This window comes from Carassius auratus, chromosome 37 (genome assembly GCF_003368295.1).
Source record: "Carassius auratus strain Wakin chromosome 37, ASM336829v1, whole genome shotgun sequence".
Classification (NCBI taxonomy): domain Eukaryota; kingdom Metazoa; phylum Chordata; class Actinopteri; order Cypriniformes; family Cyprinidae; genus Carassius; species Carassius auratus.
The window spans coordinates 13,943,396-13,961,555 of NC_039279.1; the positions used below are offsets into that span (position 1 = coordinate 13,943,396).

Below are 18,160 nucleotides of genomic sequence, written 5' to 3' on the forward strand. Positions count from 1 at the left end.
ACCTAGCTTGATAAACCCCTTCTCAAAGACTTATCAATTTTATTTGGGTAACACACATTTTCTGAATGCCTTCGGAAGAATTCGAATTAGCCATTTTAATCTAGATTAATCTAGATTAATTTCAAGATCACAGTGAGATTAATCTAGATTAAAAAAATTAATCTATGCCCATCTCTATTATATATATATATATATATATATATATATATATATATATATATAATATGCTTTTTTCTGCTTTTTTTCAGAATGATGATCAGAAAAGTCTTTCGAGTCCTGTTGACAGTGAGTTCTTCCGCACGCTGCTGGCAGAAGAGGGAGTGAATGTGAAGGAGTTCCTGGATGCAGAAGAATACCTGGTGCCCCAGCCTGGTGGCATCTTCAATACACAAGGAGAAATGAGAGCCAATGGACCTAGCAGACACCACTCTCACCGGGTCAGAGATGATTCAAACAATAATAATAGATCATAATTATTTCTTTGAGTGAAACACTGCCAAAGCTTATCCTGTTTTCTAAGTTTCTAATTTCTGAAGTTGACCTGAAAAAATAATAAACCTGACAGTAGAAAATAAAATTTGAAATAACGAATTTTAACGTGCAAAAGATGCAACATCTAACCCTTAACGCTTGTCCTATTTTTTGTTTTGCTTCTCCAGAGTACAGATCAAGGATTAGAGGTGGATGGTATGCCGAGCGGGATGGATTTGTACTCTTCCCTCAGCACCCCAAGGGAAAGTCCATACCAAACTCTTCCTGTGAGGGAATCAGTCAATGGCATGTGGCCTGGTACACAATACCCACCTTTGGTACGGAGCATATCACACCATTCAGCCGGCAGCCAATCAGACTCTGTGTTTGTGGATGGTTACATAGAGGATAACGGCCCTCCATCCAGTCCTTGTCGCTATTCTAAAGACCCCACCATCCCCAACGGCATAGATGGAGAACTGGTGACTGATGGTCCTATCAGTTTCCTTTCACACACACTGCCACGTGGAGCACACACACATCCTGGTGAGTGAAATACATCATTTGCAGTAAAGGCAATCCTTTTTACTTCCATAATATTTCTGGTTCAAAAAGTATTTAGCAAAATTACAGGGACTGATGACGATTTTAAAATGGATCAGGTTTTGATGAAATAATATAAACACAAATATACCTGATAGTATTTAGATTCTCTGGAATTCATGAAAATTCCATCTAAATGGCCAGTAACCAATGATGTCAAATGCCAGAACTCTATATCATATTATATTATATTCAAATGTTTATTTTATTCTGTTTTAATGTATTTATGTTTCGAAATAAAGTAAAAATTAAACACTTATCGACACTTTACCAATATATTGTGCATTCCAACAATTTTAGCTAACAATGATTTCAGTCTTACTCCACAGTGTTTTTGATGAATGTCCTAGTAAATACATTACATTACAGAAGAAAATTGCTATTTAAGACTTTCTTTAACACTTTTAATGCCATCATTTCAACACAGTGTCTTTGATTGCAGAGTATGTGAACCAGCACGTGTCATCAGACCGTCCCAGCACACTTCCACGCAAAGCGAGAGAGAGGAGATTCGTTAACGGTCTTCATACAGGGAACAGTGTGGAGAACCCAGAGTACCTGGTGCCAGTGCACAGCATCTCACCCGCCTTCGACAACCCCTACTATCATGATATTGCAGCTAAAGCTCAGGCAGTCGCCAGAGCGTCCATAAACGGAGGTACTACTCACAGGCAGCCCAATGGCTACATGACCCCCACGGCAGAAAACCCAGAGTACCTGGGCTTAGCAGAGACATGGAGTGGTCAGTTGGAGTATACTTGAGAGCAGTGTGAGCGTGAGCGGTGAAGTGAGGTGCATGAGCGAGCGAGTGAGTAAAAGACATATTTTGTGAAGGACATTCTCAATGGGAATGGTTTCTAATGGCTTTCTACTAAAGTACCACACAGACGTATGTAGCATTCTGTACTGGAGTTGGAACTTGAAGATGGATGCATTTCCAGTCCTTGACAAAAAAAAAAAATCTGCGTTTTTGCATATATCAAATATATGGTACGTTTTTAAGACTGCTTGAATGTTGTTAACACTGGATAATGTCTTCGTAGAACATTAAGGATTTTTATTCGAATTTTTGCTTTTGGTCATCTCATAAAAACGTTACTTACCTTTTCTGGAGATTCAATTCAATTCCAAACCAGGACCGTACACACTGCTTTCCAGAGTGCTGCATGAGATCCGGACACACTCAAAGCTGCTCTGTTCTGTGTGTAACGGCCCTGGGTGAGCAGCTACAGGGCCAGTGAATAAAAGACTGACATTATTGCCGCACGAAGCGGGTGTTGTGTGTCCGGCGATGAAACTGGCTCTGAAAATTCATCATCATTTCTCATCTGTGACATATCCAGGTTTTTACATTTGTTTGGGTATTTTTAGTTTTTGAAATCCTTGTTTGAGCAATGACTATCTTCATTATGGGCTGGGTAACAGTTGTACAGATGTATGTAGAGCAAAGGGTGTCCAGGTCATATTGCACCCTGATTTTAAATATTGTGCATAATACTAATGCTTGTGTTGAGATGTTTGCTTAAGATTATTTTTATTATAATTAACCACACTCCCTCCCGAGTTTGGATAAATACGGCATTTAGCAAAGTTGCATTTTATTAATCAAAACAAGTGACTGTAATGGCAGTTTAGTCGATTCCTAATAAAGCTTTTTTATTCATCAAATAATTTAGTTTACGACATGGATAATTATTAAAAAAAGTTTTCATTGAGAAGCAAATCAGCACGGTGAGCTTGAGAGTTTCAGAAACTTTTAAAATCTTGATTATTCCAAATTTTTGTAAAGTTGTGTGTGTATAATATATAATATATATATATATATATAATATATTACATTTAAATTATATTAAATTATAATTAAGAAACATGTCACGATGCAAAACATCTTACTGCTATTGGTAGAATAAATTTTCTTTAGACCAAATTGTTTTATTTTTAGTCTTTTTGGATTTTGGGTTGAAATATGACCTGGATATATCTTTAGGGTAAATATGTTTAAATATCTCCCTGTATTTTTCTTATTGTACATTTTAGTTACCTAACAGACTTTCTTTGCAGTGATGAATACAGTGTGGTATTAATTGATGTGAATGGGCCATTACTACCAGACCAACTAGTTTATTTGTAATAAGAGGTTGAAATCAATGTTTAACCCCAGATGCGATCGTTCATGTTTGTAATGTCTATTGTTGTTATTTTATAAGAACTTCTTTTAGGCACTACCCCTTCTACTCATTTAAATTAGCCTCACATGTACACAGAAAGACCGCTAACACTAAACACAGTGTTGTGGAGTAAATACTTCATGTTTAAGAATGTGGTCTGATTTCCATAAATTAGCAGCTGTGGCCTCCAGCTGGATGAACACCCCTTCAATGCTTCCATTGTTCCAAATTACAACGTGCGCCTTTTGTTAACTACCCAACTCCAGCGTCCAGTTAATATGTCACTTCTTTGAGGAAAGACATGAATGTTTTGTCCTGGCCATGTCGATATGCATTCTTTACTGCCAGTTCATACATTATGCAGTTATTTTTACTAAACCACATTTTAAATTCCAGATGTTTGAAAATTTGTCAAGGTTTAGCTGTTACTTATTGATTTTTCTTTGACAGTATGTGAAGCAGTAGTCACAGATGATGAACTGTCGCTGGAGTGAGAGAGTGATACTCCAATGTGTTTCGACATCAGCTCAAACAATGACGTGATTGTTATTCATAAGGGATGGGGAAAAAACTATTTGTTGAATTTCTTCCTTGTCTCTGCATAGATTTTTTTTTTTTTTTTGGTACAGGTTATTGGTTCGGTTTGGAAAAAAAAAATCATACAGTAGCGGTTGACAATGGAATTAAGCACCAACAATTGCTTTTTATAAGTTTTAGTTTCAACTCCATTTGTAATGCCATAAATCAGCATTGATGCCAACTTTCAGCAATTTCATAATTTCAGGATCCAAGGTCTATGCAAGCACATTGAAGGAACTTTATAATCTATTAATGCCATGATTTTAACAAAATATACAGATTGAATGTTTAATATTGAATGTTGTACTTTTTATATTCATGTTATCCAGATCTCAGCTAATGGTTGAATGGTTATTGTAGACTTTATATGTAATAATGCTATTTTTCTTGTGAGCCAACAAATTGTAAATATACTGTACACAGTGATCTCGATGCACGGTGAGTTTGAGAACTCTAATGGTACCAGTGTGCAAAAGTCTTTTGAGAGATATTTTAAACAGTACTTCTTAGTAACCAGACTTTGCCAACTGGCTTATTTTATCGGTTTCTGATAAGAGGTACATTTTGATGCCTAAAATTGGGGTGAACAATCTCCTCACCTGCTTATGTTATTCTACAAAACAAAAGTCTGTTATGAGATAATAAAAAGAAATGAAATCGGAGACAAACTTGTGATTTCATGGAGACAGTGTCACACAGAGGTCAGTGTCCACACTTTAGTGAAATCATTCATGTAAACATGTTTCTTTTAATATAAAAGTGTAACCTTAAAAAAAAATTGTTCTGCAGATAGAATTAGAGGTATTATTTTCAAATGCATGCAACTGCATAGAAACACCTTAGCAACCACCCAGAACCCTCTAACAAGTATAATCTGCATAGAAACACCTTAGCAACCACCCAGAACACTCTAACAAGTAGCATCTACATAGCAACACCTTAGCATCAATCCATAACTTAAAACCTTCAAGCCTATTAAGACTAGACTTTTTCAAGCCAACGTCAAAGTTTGACAATGTTTTATCAGATTTTTATTCATTTTATTATTGTTATTTTTAACGTTATCTGTTGAACTACTAAATCTGAGAGATCTTTAAAGAACAGCATCCAAAATTGTCTCATTTCTCTCTTTATTTTAACAGTAGCTTTTTCAGTAATTCAAAGCAGTAATTCCTTTTGAGATCCTTAAATATTAAAACCCCTATTATAAATGCATTTTTTTTCCTGTGCAAATTTATCTTAAATCACGTTATGTAACGACACAAGTTTTGACTACACAAAACAGTTTAGGCCTGTCCTAACTTATGGACTGCAACAGTTGGTTTACCAAGATGGTCAAATTGCTTGGTATTCTTAGCATCAGTATGGTATTTATTTATCGATTGTGTTTTAATCATGTGTTCTCATTGTTCTGTTATGATAAGCTGGTTGATGGTGTGTTGTGATTTTAGTTGACTGGTAAGGCAGGGTCAGATGTGTGTTTTGGAATTCCTTCCAGGTGTGATGAAGAGTCCAGGTTGCCGGGCAATGAGGGAAAGCGGAGGGATGCACAGAGGCGTGGTGGATCTATTATTATGGGCTGATGCACTGGGGTTGAAACCGTATTCGTTTCCAGTTGATCAGGTACACAGTCATCTGATGCAGCTCCCATGTGAACACCACTGGACAGAGAACCCTGGGAATTTGACTTGAATATGGAATCTGGCTGGGCTGGACTCTGGAAACACAGAGTTAAAGATAGTCAGTTTGGTTTATTAATCATTCTAGTAATAAAAGAAGCTCCACACAGACATTTTGTATTGTCATAAGTTTAGTGTGGATACTGCTCAGCTAGAGTTTAGTATTTAGTATCAGGATGGTTTTGGAATGACTGAGGTTCTGGTAGTAATCAAACCTTGTTTAAAAGAAGCACACTTGAACATACTTTTATATAAACGTATGTAAATGTAATCTACAGTAATAATCTGTCACTTAATTTTCATGCCATTTACAATTAAATTAAAATGCATTATAGTTTAAATTTACATTAAATACAATTGGTTGAACTTAGTGCATACTTGACCAACTTACATAGGTAAACTATTAAAAAATTACTAATATGTACCTTTAGAATTATTCAGTCCTTTAAATCTATATATATATATATTATCTTTAAATGTAATATCAAATAAACACTTTACAGTAAAATTATATATAACTTAGTGCTTTAGTATGTTATTGTACAAAAAAAAAGTGTTGGTTTTTATTAAGCATGATAAACAATTATTAAAACAATTTATTAAAACAATTATTTTAATGTATTCAAAAGTAAACGTTATTACTATACTACTTTATAAATGTGATAATTAACTTTAATGACATTACAAAGTGAACAGTTTAAAAGTGTACTTAAGTGATTTAGGAAACAATAAGTGGCCTTTTATTTCATTAAAATTATCTGCAAATAGATTGTGCACATATATATATATATATATATATATATATATATATATATATATATATATATATATATAAGATATGAAGTGCACTAAAAGTACACATTCAATATAATTAAACACTACTTTTTGTCTGTCATTGAAAACCAATTTTAATGGACAGCATTTTTACCTGAATGGCGGTGTTTCTACTGTCCAGCTGAATGTTTGGGATCGGGTACATGATGTGAAGTACTGGTGCACTGCTTCCGTACATTACAGCAGGGTCAGGAGTGTGGCTGTCCGGTAATACGGTGCTATATGCTGGGGGCACCGGAGCGATCTGTCGCTGGAGAAGCTGAAGGATCAAATTAAAGTCTGCTGTCATTCTGGTCTCCAGTCTGGGAGAAAGGGAGCAGAAAATTGCAGCATGTAAGTAGTGATTTACTAGACACCTTCATCTATTATCATCCCTTCACCCAATATAATCAAGTGACAGTACTTGGAGACTGTAAGTTTCAATGTAACAAAGAGAGCACCATGAACAAACTGTTCATTCTTATTCTTCGTGCTGGGCAATAAATGGGATCAGAACTGTTTCTCTAAGATGCACCACCTACCTGCTGAGTTGATTCTGCAGGAGCTCCAGTCTGGACTCAAGTTCACTGGGTTGATGCTCAAAGAGCAGTGGTGAGAATGAGGTCTGGACAGATAAGGGGCGCTGTTCAGTCTGTTCAGCGTAAAGAGCTGCCTGGTGGTCAGGCCAGTAATGGTACAATCCAGATGGAGGGGGAGCTTATGTTAGGAGGAGACATTGAATAATAATAATCCAATAATTCAAGTGAAAATGTTATCACTGAAACAGTGGTTGCAAACAATCTAAAATTACCAAGTTCTCCAATATAGTGCTGCAGTAATGATGTATTTCTGTCGGTCAACCTAGATGTTAGCATCAGCCTGGTTCTCTCAAAAACCCAATAGGATTTCCCATTGGATTTTGGAATATTGAATAATATTGAAAATAAGCTCTGTGATCAACAAAGTTTAGTGATTGTTCTTTGTGGATGTTTTTGAAGTTTGAAGACTAAATACAATCACCAGAGGTAAAAAGCTAAAGCAGAGACTACAGTATAAACTAACTACACAATGGTCACATCAACACTAACGCTTCCGATGATACTCTTTCAGATGTTTTTTTTTTGTTTTTAAAGCTTTTTTGATTAAAGTTAGTTGGAATAGCTCACAATAACACTGTTAACACATAAGTCCTATTTAGCCATATGCTAACAACCACATTTTTTAAGAAAAGTAAAAGTTTTAAAAATCGCATGGTATGATGTATTTTATGTGAAGGAATAAAACATAAATATTTCTTGAGCTTGTGTTGACTGCTGACCTTATTTCAGGCATTTAACCAAAAACTAATAAAAAATAAATAAACCGATGCAACTAGTAGTGCTAAAATGCTAACTCATTTCTGGGGTTTGGCCTACAGCAATACATCATGCAGTACACTATGGTTTGGCTTCGGGACTGAAATTTAAAAATGTTTGTATCGCTGCAACCAACATATGTCAAGATGAAGTCCCAGACAAAAATGAAACCAATGAACTACATTGTGCACCTTACCACCTAAGTGCCCTATATCCGTAATGGGCTCGCTGCTGACCCCAGAGGCACCACGAGCTGGTATTAGTCTCACAATAGGAGAGGGGTAATCCAGATGATCTGCATCCAAACTGTACAGCTCACAGCGGCTGATGGGAGACTTGCTGAGATTTTCACTGGACTGTAATGTAGAGCTTCCACAGCTACACAGATCCTCCCAGTGCATGTAAGCGGTTGGAGAATGATTGCGACCCAGGGTCGAACACATCCGAGATGGGTATGAGTTATTCTGGTCCATTCCGTCTTGAATAGCAAGACAAGAGCAATTTTGTCTTGGTAAGGTGATAAACATATGTCTTTGACTTGTTCTCTGTGAATTTAGTCAAACGTCTGGCTCAAGAAAAACAAGGGTATATGTGATTCATGGCTAACTGTGAATTTAATTATTCTGAAATATGGTTTAGTTTTATTCATCTTTTTACTTTAAAATTTGTAAAAATTTGAACTTCTGGACTCAACTAAGTTTCAGTAGATCTCAGTTGTGTTTATATTTGTGAGTGTTCCACTCACCTGGCCTGTTGCGCCTGTCTAGTGAGTTTTGGCGGTGTCGTATGTCATTCACATGATATCCACAGTCCAAATTTTCACTGGGCATCATCTGTTCAGCCTGAATACATATCAGTTAAAACATGGATTACTGTAGCATTTGATGAACAGACCATTTGTCTCAATCTTTCAGGGTTATGCCTTATTGCTGTTAACTACACAAGCTGACATTTGTTATGGTGAGAAGAATGCATGCTATACGACAAAACATGTGGAATCCGTTTTTACATTTTTGTAATGATTTATCCACACCAATAGATGTCAGTATAAAATCCAAGAAAAGAATAGCATATAAACAACAAACTACAGCGTGCACCTTTAAATATCTCTAAGGCCCTGTCCCAAATCGCACCCTAAACCCTTGCAGTCTTCCTCTTAGTTCACACTTTCATGATGTAATGCCGCTTTGAATGTTGGGTAGAAGTCTGCTGCAGAGCTCGCTTCAGTGCACTCGTGAGCACCCTTCTGAAGGCTAAAATGATGAATGGGACGCCCTATGGTCTCATGGACTTAACAGGCACGCACACTCTGTGGCCATTGTAAGTCCACAAGACCACAAGTGTGCCATTTGTGCCACAGGGCCTAAAAGCCACTAATGGTAATATTCTCATAAATACTGTATAAGTAACCAAGTGATCTTACATGAACACTTGAATGGTCTTCATTTAAATGCACCATTGTATTTAATTAAACTGTTTATTTTATAAAAAAATGAAAATTTGACTCACTACCCCTGAACCCACCTATCAGTTCGACACTCAATATTTTACATAAATTCAAATGTTCATTAATATGACCAATTCTGTGATACCTAAAGGCTTATTTCTTCAATCATATACCCCTTTTCCACCAACACAGCTTGGGTGCCGGTTCGGAGCTAGAGCCTAGTTTCAAATCGGTTCTTTGTCCTTTGACACCCAAAGCACCAGCTCCAGCACCAGCTTTGTAAGTAGCACCAAAACATTGCTGGGCTAGAAGTAAGAACTGCTTGTGTCAGGGGCTGGGGGCGGGGTTACTGTGACCAACAAAATACTTTTAACCTCCATATTTGAAATATGTTAGCTAAACAATAACAGGTTGGATTTTCTGTGTTTGGATGCCGATATAGGTTCTTAAAGCCATGGACATCAATAGCAATGCTACGTCCACCATTGTTGATGGTGTTTAGGCTAGTTCAGGATGCATGGCATTGGTGCACCACAGGAGCGACTGGAGGGTAGATGGCTCTTTATGCTTTTGAATCATTCCAGCGGCGCTTCAGTATCTTGTGCCGATCGGTCCACCCGGCGCCAATGCATCCTAAACAAACCCATTGTGTTTGGCACTGCTGTGCTACCATTACTAGGGGAAATGAGACGTAGTCAGATGACGTAAGACCTGGCTCTGTGGTGGCTCTCTAGCCAGTGGAGAGGCAAACCGGTTCTTAGAAGTCTCGCCAGTCAAAAAAAATCCAAACCAGCAATAGTGGTAATAGCCTATTTTATCTCAGTATTCAAGAATCAGTGAGGGATATGTAGAAATGTGTTTAGATGTGAGGTTCACACACGTCTCGTAGGTTAAAGGTGATTTCTAATTTCCTCCAAAAGCTCTCGCCGAATACAGGATACATGTCCAGCACCTCCAGAAGGTCGTCTCTTTGGATACGGTGAAGGTCACAGTAGGTAAGTGCAGTAACATCAGCGTTACTGTGACCATGATCAGCATACAGATTTATAGGCTCGCCAAAGACATCATTCTTACCTGTTCGTGAAACAGGAAGTAGTTTTTATTAGACCTTATAAAAGACGATCAGTTTAAAAAAACACTCAAAACATCAGTGGATCAGGCAGCTGTTTGCTCAGGTTTGATTTGACTCTCACCCAGGATGGCCAGCACAATGTTATTTTGCGACACTTGAATGGAACCTCGGGAGATGAAGTGGAGGGCTTTGATCACGTCGCCATGGTGATAGAGGGTGTCTCCAGGTGGGGAGTGGGTGGTTTTAAAGCGCACGGCGAGAGCTCTCAGGCACGCTTTACTTGCCCCATGGAACACCTTACAATTCTGCAGCAGACTACGATTGAGATGCAGGCAAATATCAGCTTGCAAACACTCAGGAAAACCTCTCAGGACCTATAATAGAAAATAAGAGGCATGACTGTGTTTTTATATACCGATTAATCTATAGTATAGACAGGAATGATATCTGAGTAACTCATTCTGGCTCATTATGTGACTCACTGCATTCATATTAATGCCATTGGTGTAGGACCAGGCATGTTGGAAATATTCCTCCAGTCTCTGCCTCAGTTCTCCAGGTATCTGATGGAAGCGGATGAACTCTTTAACCCGCAACAGCTGGGTGTGATAGCGTGTTGTTCCCGAATAAAGCCTCTGAATTATTGCAGAGACATTCCCAAAAATGCTGGCATACATGAGAGCTAAGACAAAGTCAACAGGAGAATATTTAATCAACAGCACCGTTTTTTGACAAGGAGGTAAGAGGAGGGTTATTATAATTCATTTAAACTACAACTGAAACTAAAACTATAATTATAACAAAGTAATATACTTAAACATCTTTTATGCAACATATCTTACTCAGGACAGTACTAAATAAAAAATAACATGCATTTAGTATGATCTCTCTTAGCTTGTTAAAATTATTCACATTTTCACAGATTCTGCAAGGGGTTCCCAAACTTTTGCATGCCACTGTGTGTATGTAAACATTTCATATTTTGTTAACGCTTTATTTTGACTATTAACCAGTTGGTTATTTGCATGTATATTATTAGCATATTGGCTATTTATTAGTACTTTACCGCTTATAAATGTCTTATTCTGCATGACCATTTTTTAGATCCATAAACCTACCCCATACCTAAACTTAACAACTACTTTACTAATTATTAATAGGCAGCAAATTAGGGGTTTATTGAGGCAAAAGTCATAGTTAATTGTTAATAGTGAGAATTGGTAACTAAACTAAAGTGTTTAATTTAGTTTAACTTGATGTACTATAAAATACAAAGAGGGATACTACAAATAAAAGTGAAAATAAATAAACAAATAAAACTATACAGAGATATTTGTAAAATAATAATAATAATAATAATAATAATAATAATAATAATAACACCTACTACAAATTACACACCACAAAATTTCAACTGGGAAAGAAAATGGAAAGAAAATATAAAAACTATAATAGGGTTAGTGGATATATATATAATTTTTTTTTAAGAATAAAAGAGACGTTACTCGTAGGTCACATGATAATGTTGACATGTTGGATGTAGCATGTCTGGATTGTGTTCCTGCATAGAACATACTTTGGTTCTTCATCAGCATATATATATATATACATATATATATATATATATATATATATATATATATATATATATATATATCCCACTTTGCTATAAACAAATTACTACAGAAAGAAAAATAAAAAGAATAAAAAAAAAAGTAGAGACCACTAGGCTAAGATTTTAAGACTCTGAGTAGGTCACCAACTACATCTTTTTAGGTATAAATGTGAGTAAATGTAATTAGTAGGAATGTTCAGGACAGTAGCACAGAAATGACATATTTGAGCCTTAAACTTAAGAAAACAAGCTTTATGCAGTTACTTACAGCCAATGAGCATGACACAGATGGAGAACATCTTCTCCGAGTTGGTGTTTGGAGAGACATTCCCAAAGCCCACGCTGGTCAGACTACTGAAGGTGAAATAGAGCGCAGTGATGTATTTATCCTGAATGGAGGGTCCTGAGCTGGCATCACTGTCATTGTAATGTTTCCCCAGTTGATCGGCCAGGTTATCCAGCCAACCTGTCTTCATGTAGGGCCTCTCCACATGACCAATGGCATACCAGATGCATGCCAACCAATGAGCAATCAGCATGAAGGTGCACATGAGCAAGAAGAGGACTGCAGCTCCATACTCGGAGTAGCGATCTAATTTTCTGGCCACCCGGACCAAGCGCAACAGACGGGCTGTCTTCAGCAGACCAATGAGAGTGGCCGTCGTCTGCAGATTGGATGATGGGAGGACAAAGAAAGAATAGCAAACAAGTTTCAGTCTGATATTGTCAATTTTTAAATGGATAAACACTGTATTAGACAAATAATGTGTTTAATTGTAAACTGCAAAATTAATACATTTTAATAAATGCTGGAATTTGGATATAATTTCATTTGTAAGGCACTTTTCACATTACGCATTGCTTTAGAGAAGCTTTACAGAAAATCATAATGTTAATATTTATAAAATCTTTATACCTTAAAGTTGCTTTTAGCAGATTTTGCAACAATACAAGCAATTGAGATATACTATATAGTACATTGCCACAAGTATACTGCATGTATGCGGATAAAGTTGAACGTACTTATATATGATGATAATTAAAAAAAGATTATGACGACATTTAAGATTATGAAGAATTTGTCCTTGATGATGTCATTATGATTTGAAAGTTTCTTTTCATCACAGGGTTAAAAAATAGAGATATTTGCGACTTCTCTCACAGCTGACTTTTTTCTTGCAATTCAGAATTTCTCACAATCCAGACTTTTTTTCTAGAAATTCACGATATAAAATCGCAATTCTAAGAAAAAGCCAGAACTGTGACATGTTAACTCACAACTGAGGAAAAATTCTGAATTGTGAGATAGAAAAATGCAATTACATTTAAAATTTTTATTCTGGGGCAGACGAAAAAATTTAATTGCGAGATGTAAATTCTCAATTCTAAAAAAAGTCTAAATTGCAAGTTAAAAAACTCAAAGTTGCGAGATGCTAAATCTAAGTTGCAAGAAAAAAAAGATTTATGAGATAAAAAGTAACAATTACTATGTTGATAAAATAAAATTTAAGAAAAGGATTATTATTAATGTTTAATCCTTTTTATGCTGAACAGGCTTTAATATTATGAAGTTAATTTATTATTAATGCAATAGTTCCTTAATTTAAAAGGAGTAACAACAAAAATTTGCCTAAATAAATCACACTGCAAATTTAGTTGCATTATATACAGTATGAATATATATAGAGAGATAAAATTAAGACAAATAATAACTATTATTTCCAGAAATTTCACCGAAAAGTTAAATTAAAAAGTTAATTCCTTTAGAATAAAATAATAAAAAAATGTAACTTGTTTTGTATAATGATGTTTATATATATATATATATATATATATATATATATATATATATATATATATATATATATATATATATAGATATATATATATATATATCTATATATATAAAGAATTGTGGTATTTTAGATAAATACTACAAAATGCTTCTTAAAAAGACCAAAACACATCCCTGTACCCTATTATGTGTATCACGAATGGAATGAACATTCATTAAAAGTTCTTTGTAGGCTGCCCTATATAAATATTTTTTTAAGAACATTATTAAAGACCATTCCATTAATTCTACTGGAAAAATATAATCACTTTGAGAGTACCATGCATATAACTTTCTGAGTGCATTCCCTGTTAGCAGGGACTAGCTTTTTAGGTCTAAATATCACTAGCTGGTGTAAAGAAGGGGCAGGTTGTTTCTTTATACCTCATTTAATCCAGACATGAAGATGAGCAGATCAAAGGGAATTGCGGCCACCATGTCGACGAGAAACCAGCCCTTGATATAGTGGATAGCGATGAGCTTGGGATGGGTCACCACCTCATCATTATGATTCACGTATGTTGTCCTGAAGGTAATAACGATGTCTATTATAAACAGAACGTCCACTATCACGTCTACGACATTTAAAGGGTTACAGGTGTAACCACAGGTGTGTTTCTTCTCCTCCTCCAGCTCATTGAGGAAGAAAGCAGCCGAGTACGGCGTGAAGACGGCTGTGTAGAGCACTAGCAGAAGAATGATCCAGTCCCACATGGCTTTGAACGGACTGTAGTGCAACATGATCCACTTGTGGACATCCAGAGCCTGGATCTTGTACTCAGGCAAAACATCGGCACCTAGAGACAGTACCTTTGCATGGAAAGAGAAGATGACTGCTTTTAGCAAGAATTTCTCACTAATTTAACTCACAGGCAATAAGTCAGATGCTTTTGTTTCAAGCTAACCCCCAACCCCCAAAAAAAATCCAATGGGATTTATGGTGTCCAAGCTGGTTTGTGTTTTTTTAAAGGAGTATTTTGGGTTCAATATAAGTTTGGGCCCAAATTATATATTTATAATTGTATAAAATTTGGGTTTTAGCACTTAAAAAAGATAAGTGAATTAGAGTGAATGGGGCCAGTTTTTTTTTTTTTTTTTTTTAGAAGCATCAGTCTTAGAAAAACGAATGTTTTTAGCAACCATTTCAGCCAGCCATTTATGAACTTTTCTTTTTAATTCGTTTTTATAAAAACCTAAAACAAAACAAAAGAGTCTAAGCAAATTTCAACTTTTAAAGAGAAATGTAGGGGCCCTAGATGTTATACATTTTTTTAGAAGCATCAGTCTTAGAAAAACGAATATTTTTAAGCAACCATTTCAGCCAGCCATTTATGAAAACTAGGTGCTAAAGCAGACTTTCGATCCATCAAGATCACCCTTTTAGCCACCTTTTAGTCAACATAACAGACAATTGCTGAGAATGTGTCAATGCTAATATAGGGTCAGAACATCCAAAGCTAATTCAAGATCTGGACTGATATTTAGTCCAAATCCGAAAATTTTTCTTCCGAAACTCCGAAATCTCAAAACCAGAAAATATGAGCATGTGTCTTATCTGAGCTCTTGCACCTTCTTTCGTAGCATTCTTTGAGTTTAGTTTGGGTATAATGTGAACTATGCACCAGTTTAAACTGTATAAATTGTAATCTTGCATTAATAGAGCAAGTATGAATTCCAGTCCTTCTTCCCAAATCTGATTTGGGATATTAATCCCAGTAACATTTTCCCATGCTACTTTGAGGTTTTGGTGTTACAGCTGCTGCCAGTTAAGCTTAAATTTACCAAACCAAAATATTCCTCTTTAGTCTGTGTAAGATGGTTTGTCAAGGGCAGTTTTCTTAACTGAAATAGCCAGTAGCAGTTCATTTACATCTCTGCCATTGGTCATTTGGTAGGCTCTATGCTTTGTAAAGCTGCTTTGGAACAATGTTTTGTGAAATGTGATATACAAATAAAACACATTGACCTGAATAGACACAGGATAAACTTTCACAGAATTCAACATTAACTTCATGAGATGTTTCCTATCTAACAGATGTGTGTGACCAGGTAAAGTGCAAACTTACTACGATCTATGCATGTGCATTGACTTCATATTACTACCAGATACAGTTCCCCAAACTATAATAGCAGCTTAACCTCAAAAAGAGGGGCTAATAGTCAACCGACCACTTGGGATTGTGATGAGATGCGTTCTTTTTGGAAACAGAGAGATGAGAACAAGCGATGGTTAGGGGAAGGTGCTCAGATTTGGGTAGACTAACACATTAAAGTTTCCCTAAATTACCATTAAAACAATATGTGGAGTGTAGACCGTTTACCTTCAACTACACAATAGTACTCCACAGTTTTGGACCAGAGGCCACAGGGGTTATAGATTTTGCATTTGTATGAGGGTTCATGTCTCTGTTCTAACGATCTTTCCATGAATGGTTTCTGGTCACATTGTTTTTTTCCATGTGACAAATGCCATGATTATTCAGATATCAACTTGAATGTTTTCAGTATGTTTACAACTTTCTGGATATGAGAGGACCTGAATGTTTTGTATAGCAGAACAATAGTTTGAAGTGCACACACACACACACTAAATAAATAAATAGAAAAATAGTAAAAATAAGTAAACATTTGCAATTATTTGTGGTAATACTGATATTTTATACCATTTGTGGTTCCATTAATCACAATGTAAACTCTTGAGTGTAATCTGCCAGCAGATCTACATTCAAGATGTTAAAGCAAGACCAACAATGTATCATACCTGCGTGACCTTCTCTGTCACGTTCTGTGTGCGCTCCTTCACCTTTGGAGCAACAAGCTCGATGTTGCAGGCTGCTGTGGAGTGACTGGATCGTCTGGGCCGACGCAGGTTTAAATTGAATGATGGGAATCGGTTTAAAGCTTTCATCCGCTCAGAGTTGGTGGTAGAGTTCCACAAACTGGATTTCAGGTCTTTATGATAAATGAAAAATTCAACTGATTAGAATTCAGAGTAGTGTTTTAATGGATGACAATTTATGAATTTATATAAATACCAATTTACAGTAATAATATTTCAAATAATGTTTATTTTTTATATAAATTATATTCAATTTAATAGCGTAATAAAAATTTGGCATTTTCAAATGTGCATAAAAGAAGAATCGACAATGCCACCAATATTACCGTTTGTTTTACTACATCAGTCTTATATAAAACAAAATGTAAGATCAAAGCAGGGTTAAAATGGTTAAAATGGTTAAAAAGTCGTTTCAGTTAAATCTCAAATTTGTCTCAGATATTTATCCAGTACTAGTAACATACAGTAGACACACAGGTCAATTGCTGTAGAACAGAAAAACATTAATGTAGATAGTCTGGCTCAGATTATATGATGAAACATCCATTCCCCGACTCTAGTTCTCAGACTTTGCTATCTTTTCAAATCTGAGCACATTTTGGTACATTATTATGAACTTTTCATGGGATTACTGGGGTCTTTTTCTTACATCAGGAAAATATTTAAGAAACAGGAGACATGTTTGCTCTCCTTTAGATCTCATTGCTGTCTAGGAGAAAACAAAAATGACCTGTAGACACATAAATACAGACTGTTCCTCTTTATGAAAGAATATCTAAACTGCTTTGTAATCTGAGTAGTCGCTGTTTGTCCCATATGGTGTAATTTAACAGGTTACCTTCACGTCGAACAATATCAGAACAATAAAATCATCCACTCATGAAAGCAAATCCTGTAACGCAAGTTCCTGGTCTCCAAAATATGAAGAAGCTTCATAGAAACATTCATCCATCCAAAAAAAAAACACACATATTAAATCTTTAAAAAAACTAAAACTGGTTAAAAGGCTCTGTGAGTTCAGGCAATTTTTTTTTTTGTAAATGTCCCATCCTGATGCAAATCCTTGTGTAGTCTTGCTCTTATTCAGTATAATCCTGCTGTTCTGCTGGAAATCTTTCCCAAAAATGAATGTTTCTGTTGCTTTCATTCACCAATTTTGATGTCCATTTATTGGAATGACTAGCAGCTGATGCATTTTTGGTCATTGTATCAAGGTTTCTACAGTTTTCTTGCTGTAAATTTTCCAAACATGTTTAAAGAAGCATTGTCATCACGTGTGGAAGCTCCTCCTACGTCACTGTTGGGGTCTCCATATCTGACCTGAACTGAGAGACACTGCACTGTACGGTATGTTATATAATAAACTCTCTCTTACCATGTAAGTGCTGCATTTTGTCCGTTCACGCGAAGTTACCCACCAGGGCAATCTGTTACAGGCCGAGCTTCTTATAGTACATTATCCACATGCCCTTCCTGTATAAACACAATGAAATCTATCTCTGATGGGGCCGTCCTCTTTTGACTCGACCCTGAACATTGACAAATGAACCCTCACGTGGAAAAAACACCCTGTCAGTGTGAACCAGACAGATGCAGCAGTGGTCACGCTTAAAGAAAATCAATTGCATCACAACAAATGTGTTCATCATGAAGGCACAATTATTTCGTATTGACGTTTTCAGACT

At 35.9% G+C, this 18,160-nt stretch overlaps 2 protein-coding genes across 2 annotated transcripts in view; one reads left to right on the forward strand and one right to left on the reverse strand.

The window, feature by feature from the left end:
- Window positions 1-4,481, forward strand: part of LOC113056299 (receptor tyrosine-protein kinase erbB-2-like) — a 31,967-nt gene extending 27,486 nt beyond the window's left edge. The window contains exons 25-27 of the mRNA XM_026222944.1: window positions 249-437; window positions 660-1,017; window positions 1,517-4,481. Of these exons, the coding sequence (XP_026078729.1) occupies window positions 249-437; window positions 660-1,017; window positions 1,517-1,836 (867 nt within the window). The 3' untranslated portion in view covers window positions 1,837-4,481. The remainder of the gene's footprint in view (window positions 1-248; window positions 438-659; window positions 1,018-1,516) is intronic.
- Window positions 4,141-17,866, reverse strand: LOC113056505 (potassium voltage-gated channel subfamily H member 6). The gene is made up of 12 exons (XM_026223290.1): window positions 17,851-17,866; window positions 16,398-16,588; window positions 14,021-14,446; window positions 12,071-12,467; window positions 10,670-10,869; window positions 10,309-10,561; window positions 9,996-10,189; window positions 8,414-8,510; window positions 7,868-8,146; window positions 6,856-7,030; window positions 6,429-6,636; window positions 4,141-5,538 (listed from the first exon to the last, which is right to left on the reverse strand). The coding sequence occupies exons 1-12, from the start codon at window positions 17,864-17,866 to the stop codon at window positions 5,269-5,271; spliced, it is 2,706 nt and encodes a 901-aa protein (XP_026079075.1). The 3' UTR covers window positions 4,141-5,268.
- Between the last annotated feature and the right edge of the window lie 294 nt (window positions 17,867-18,160).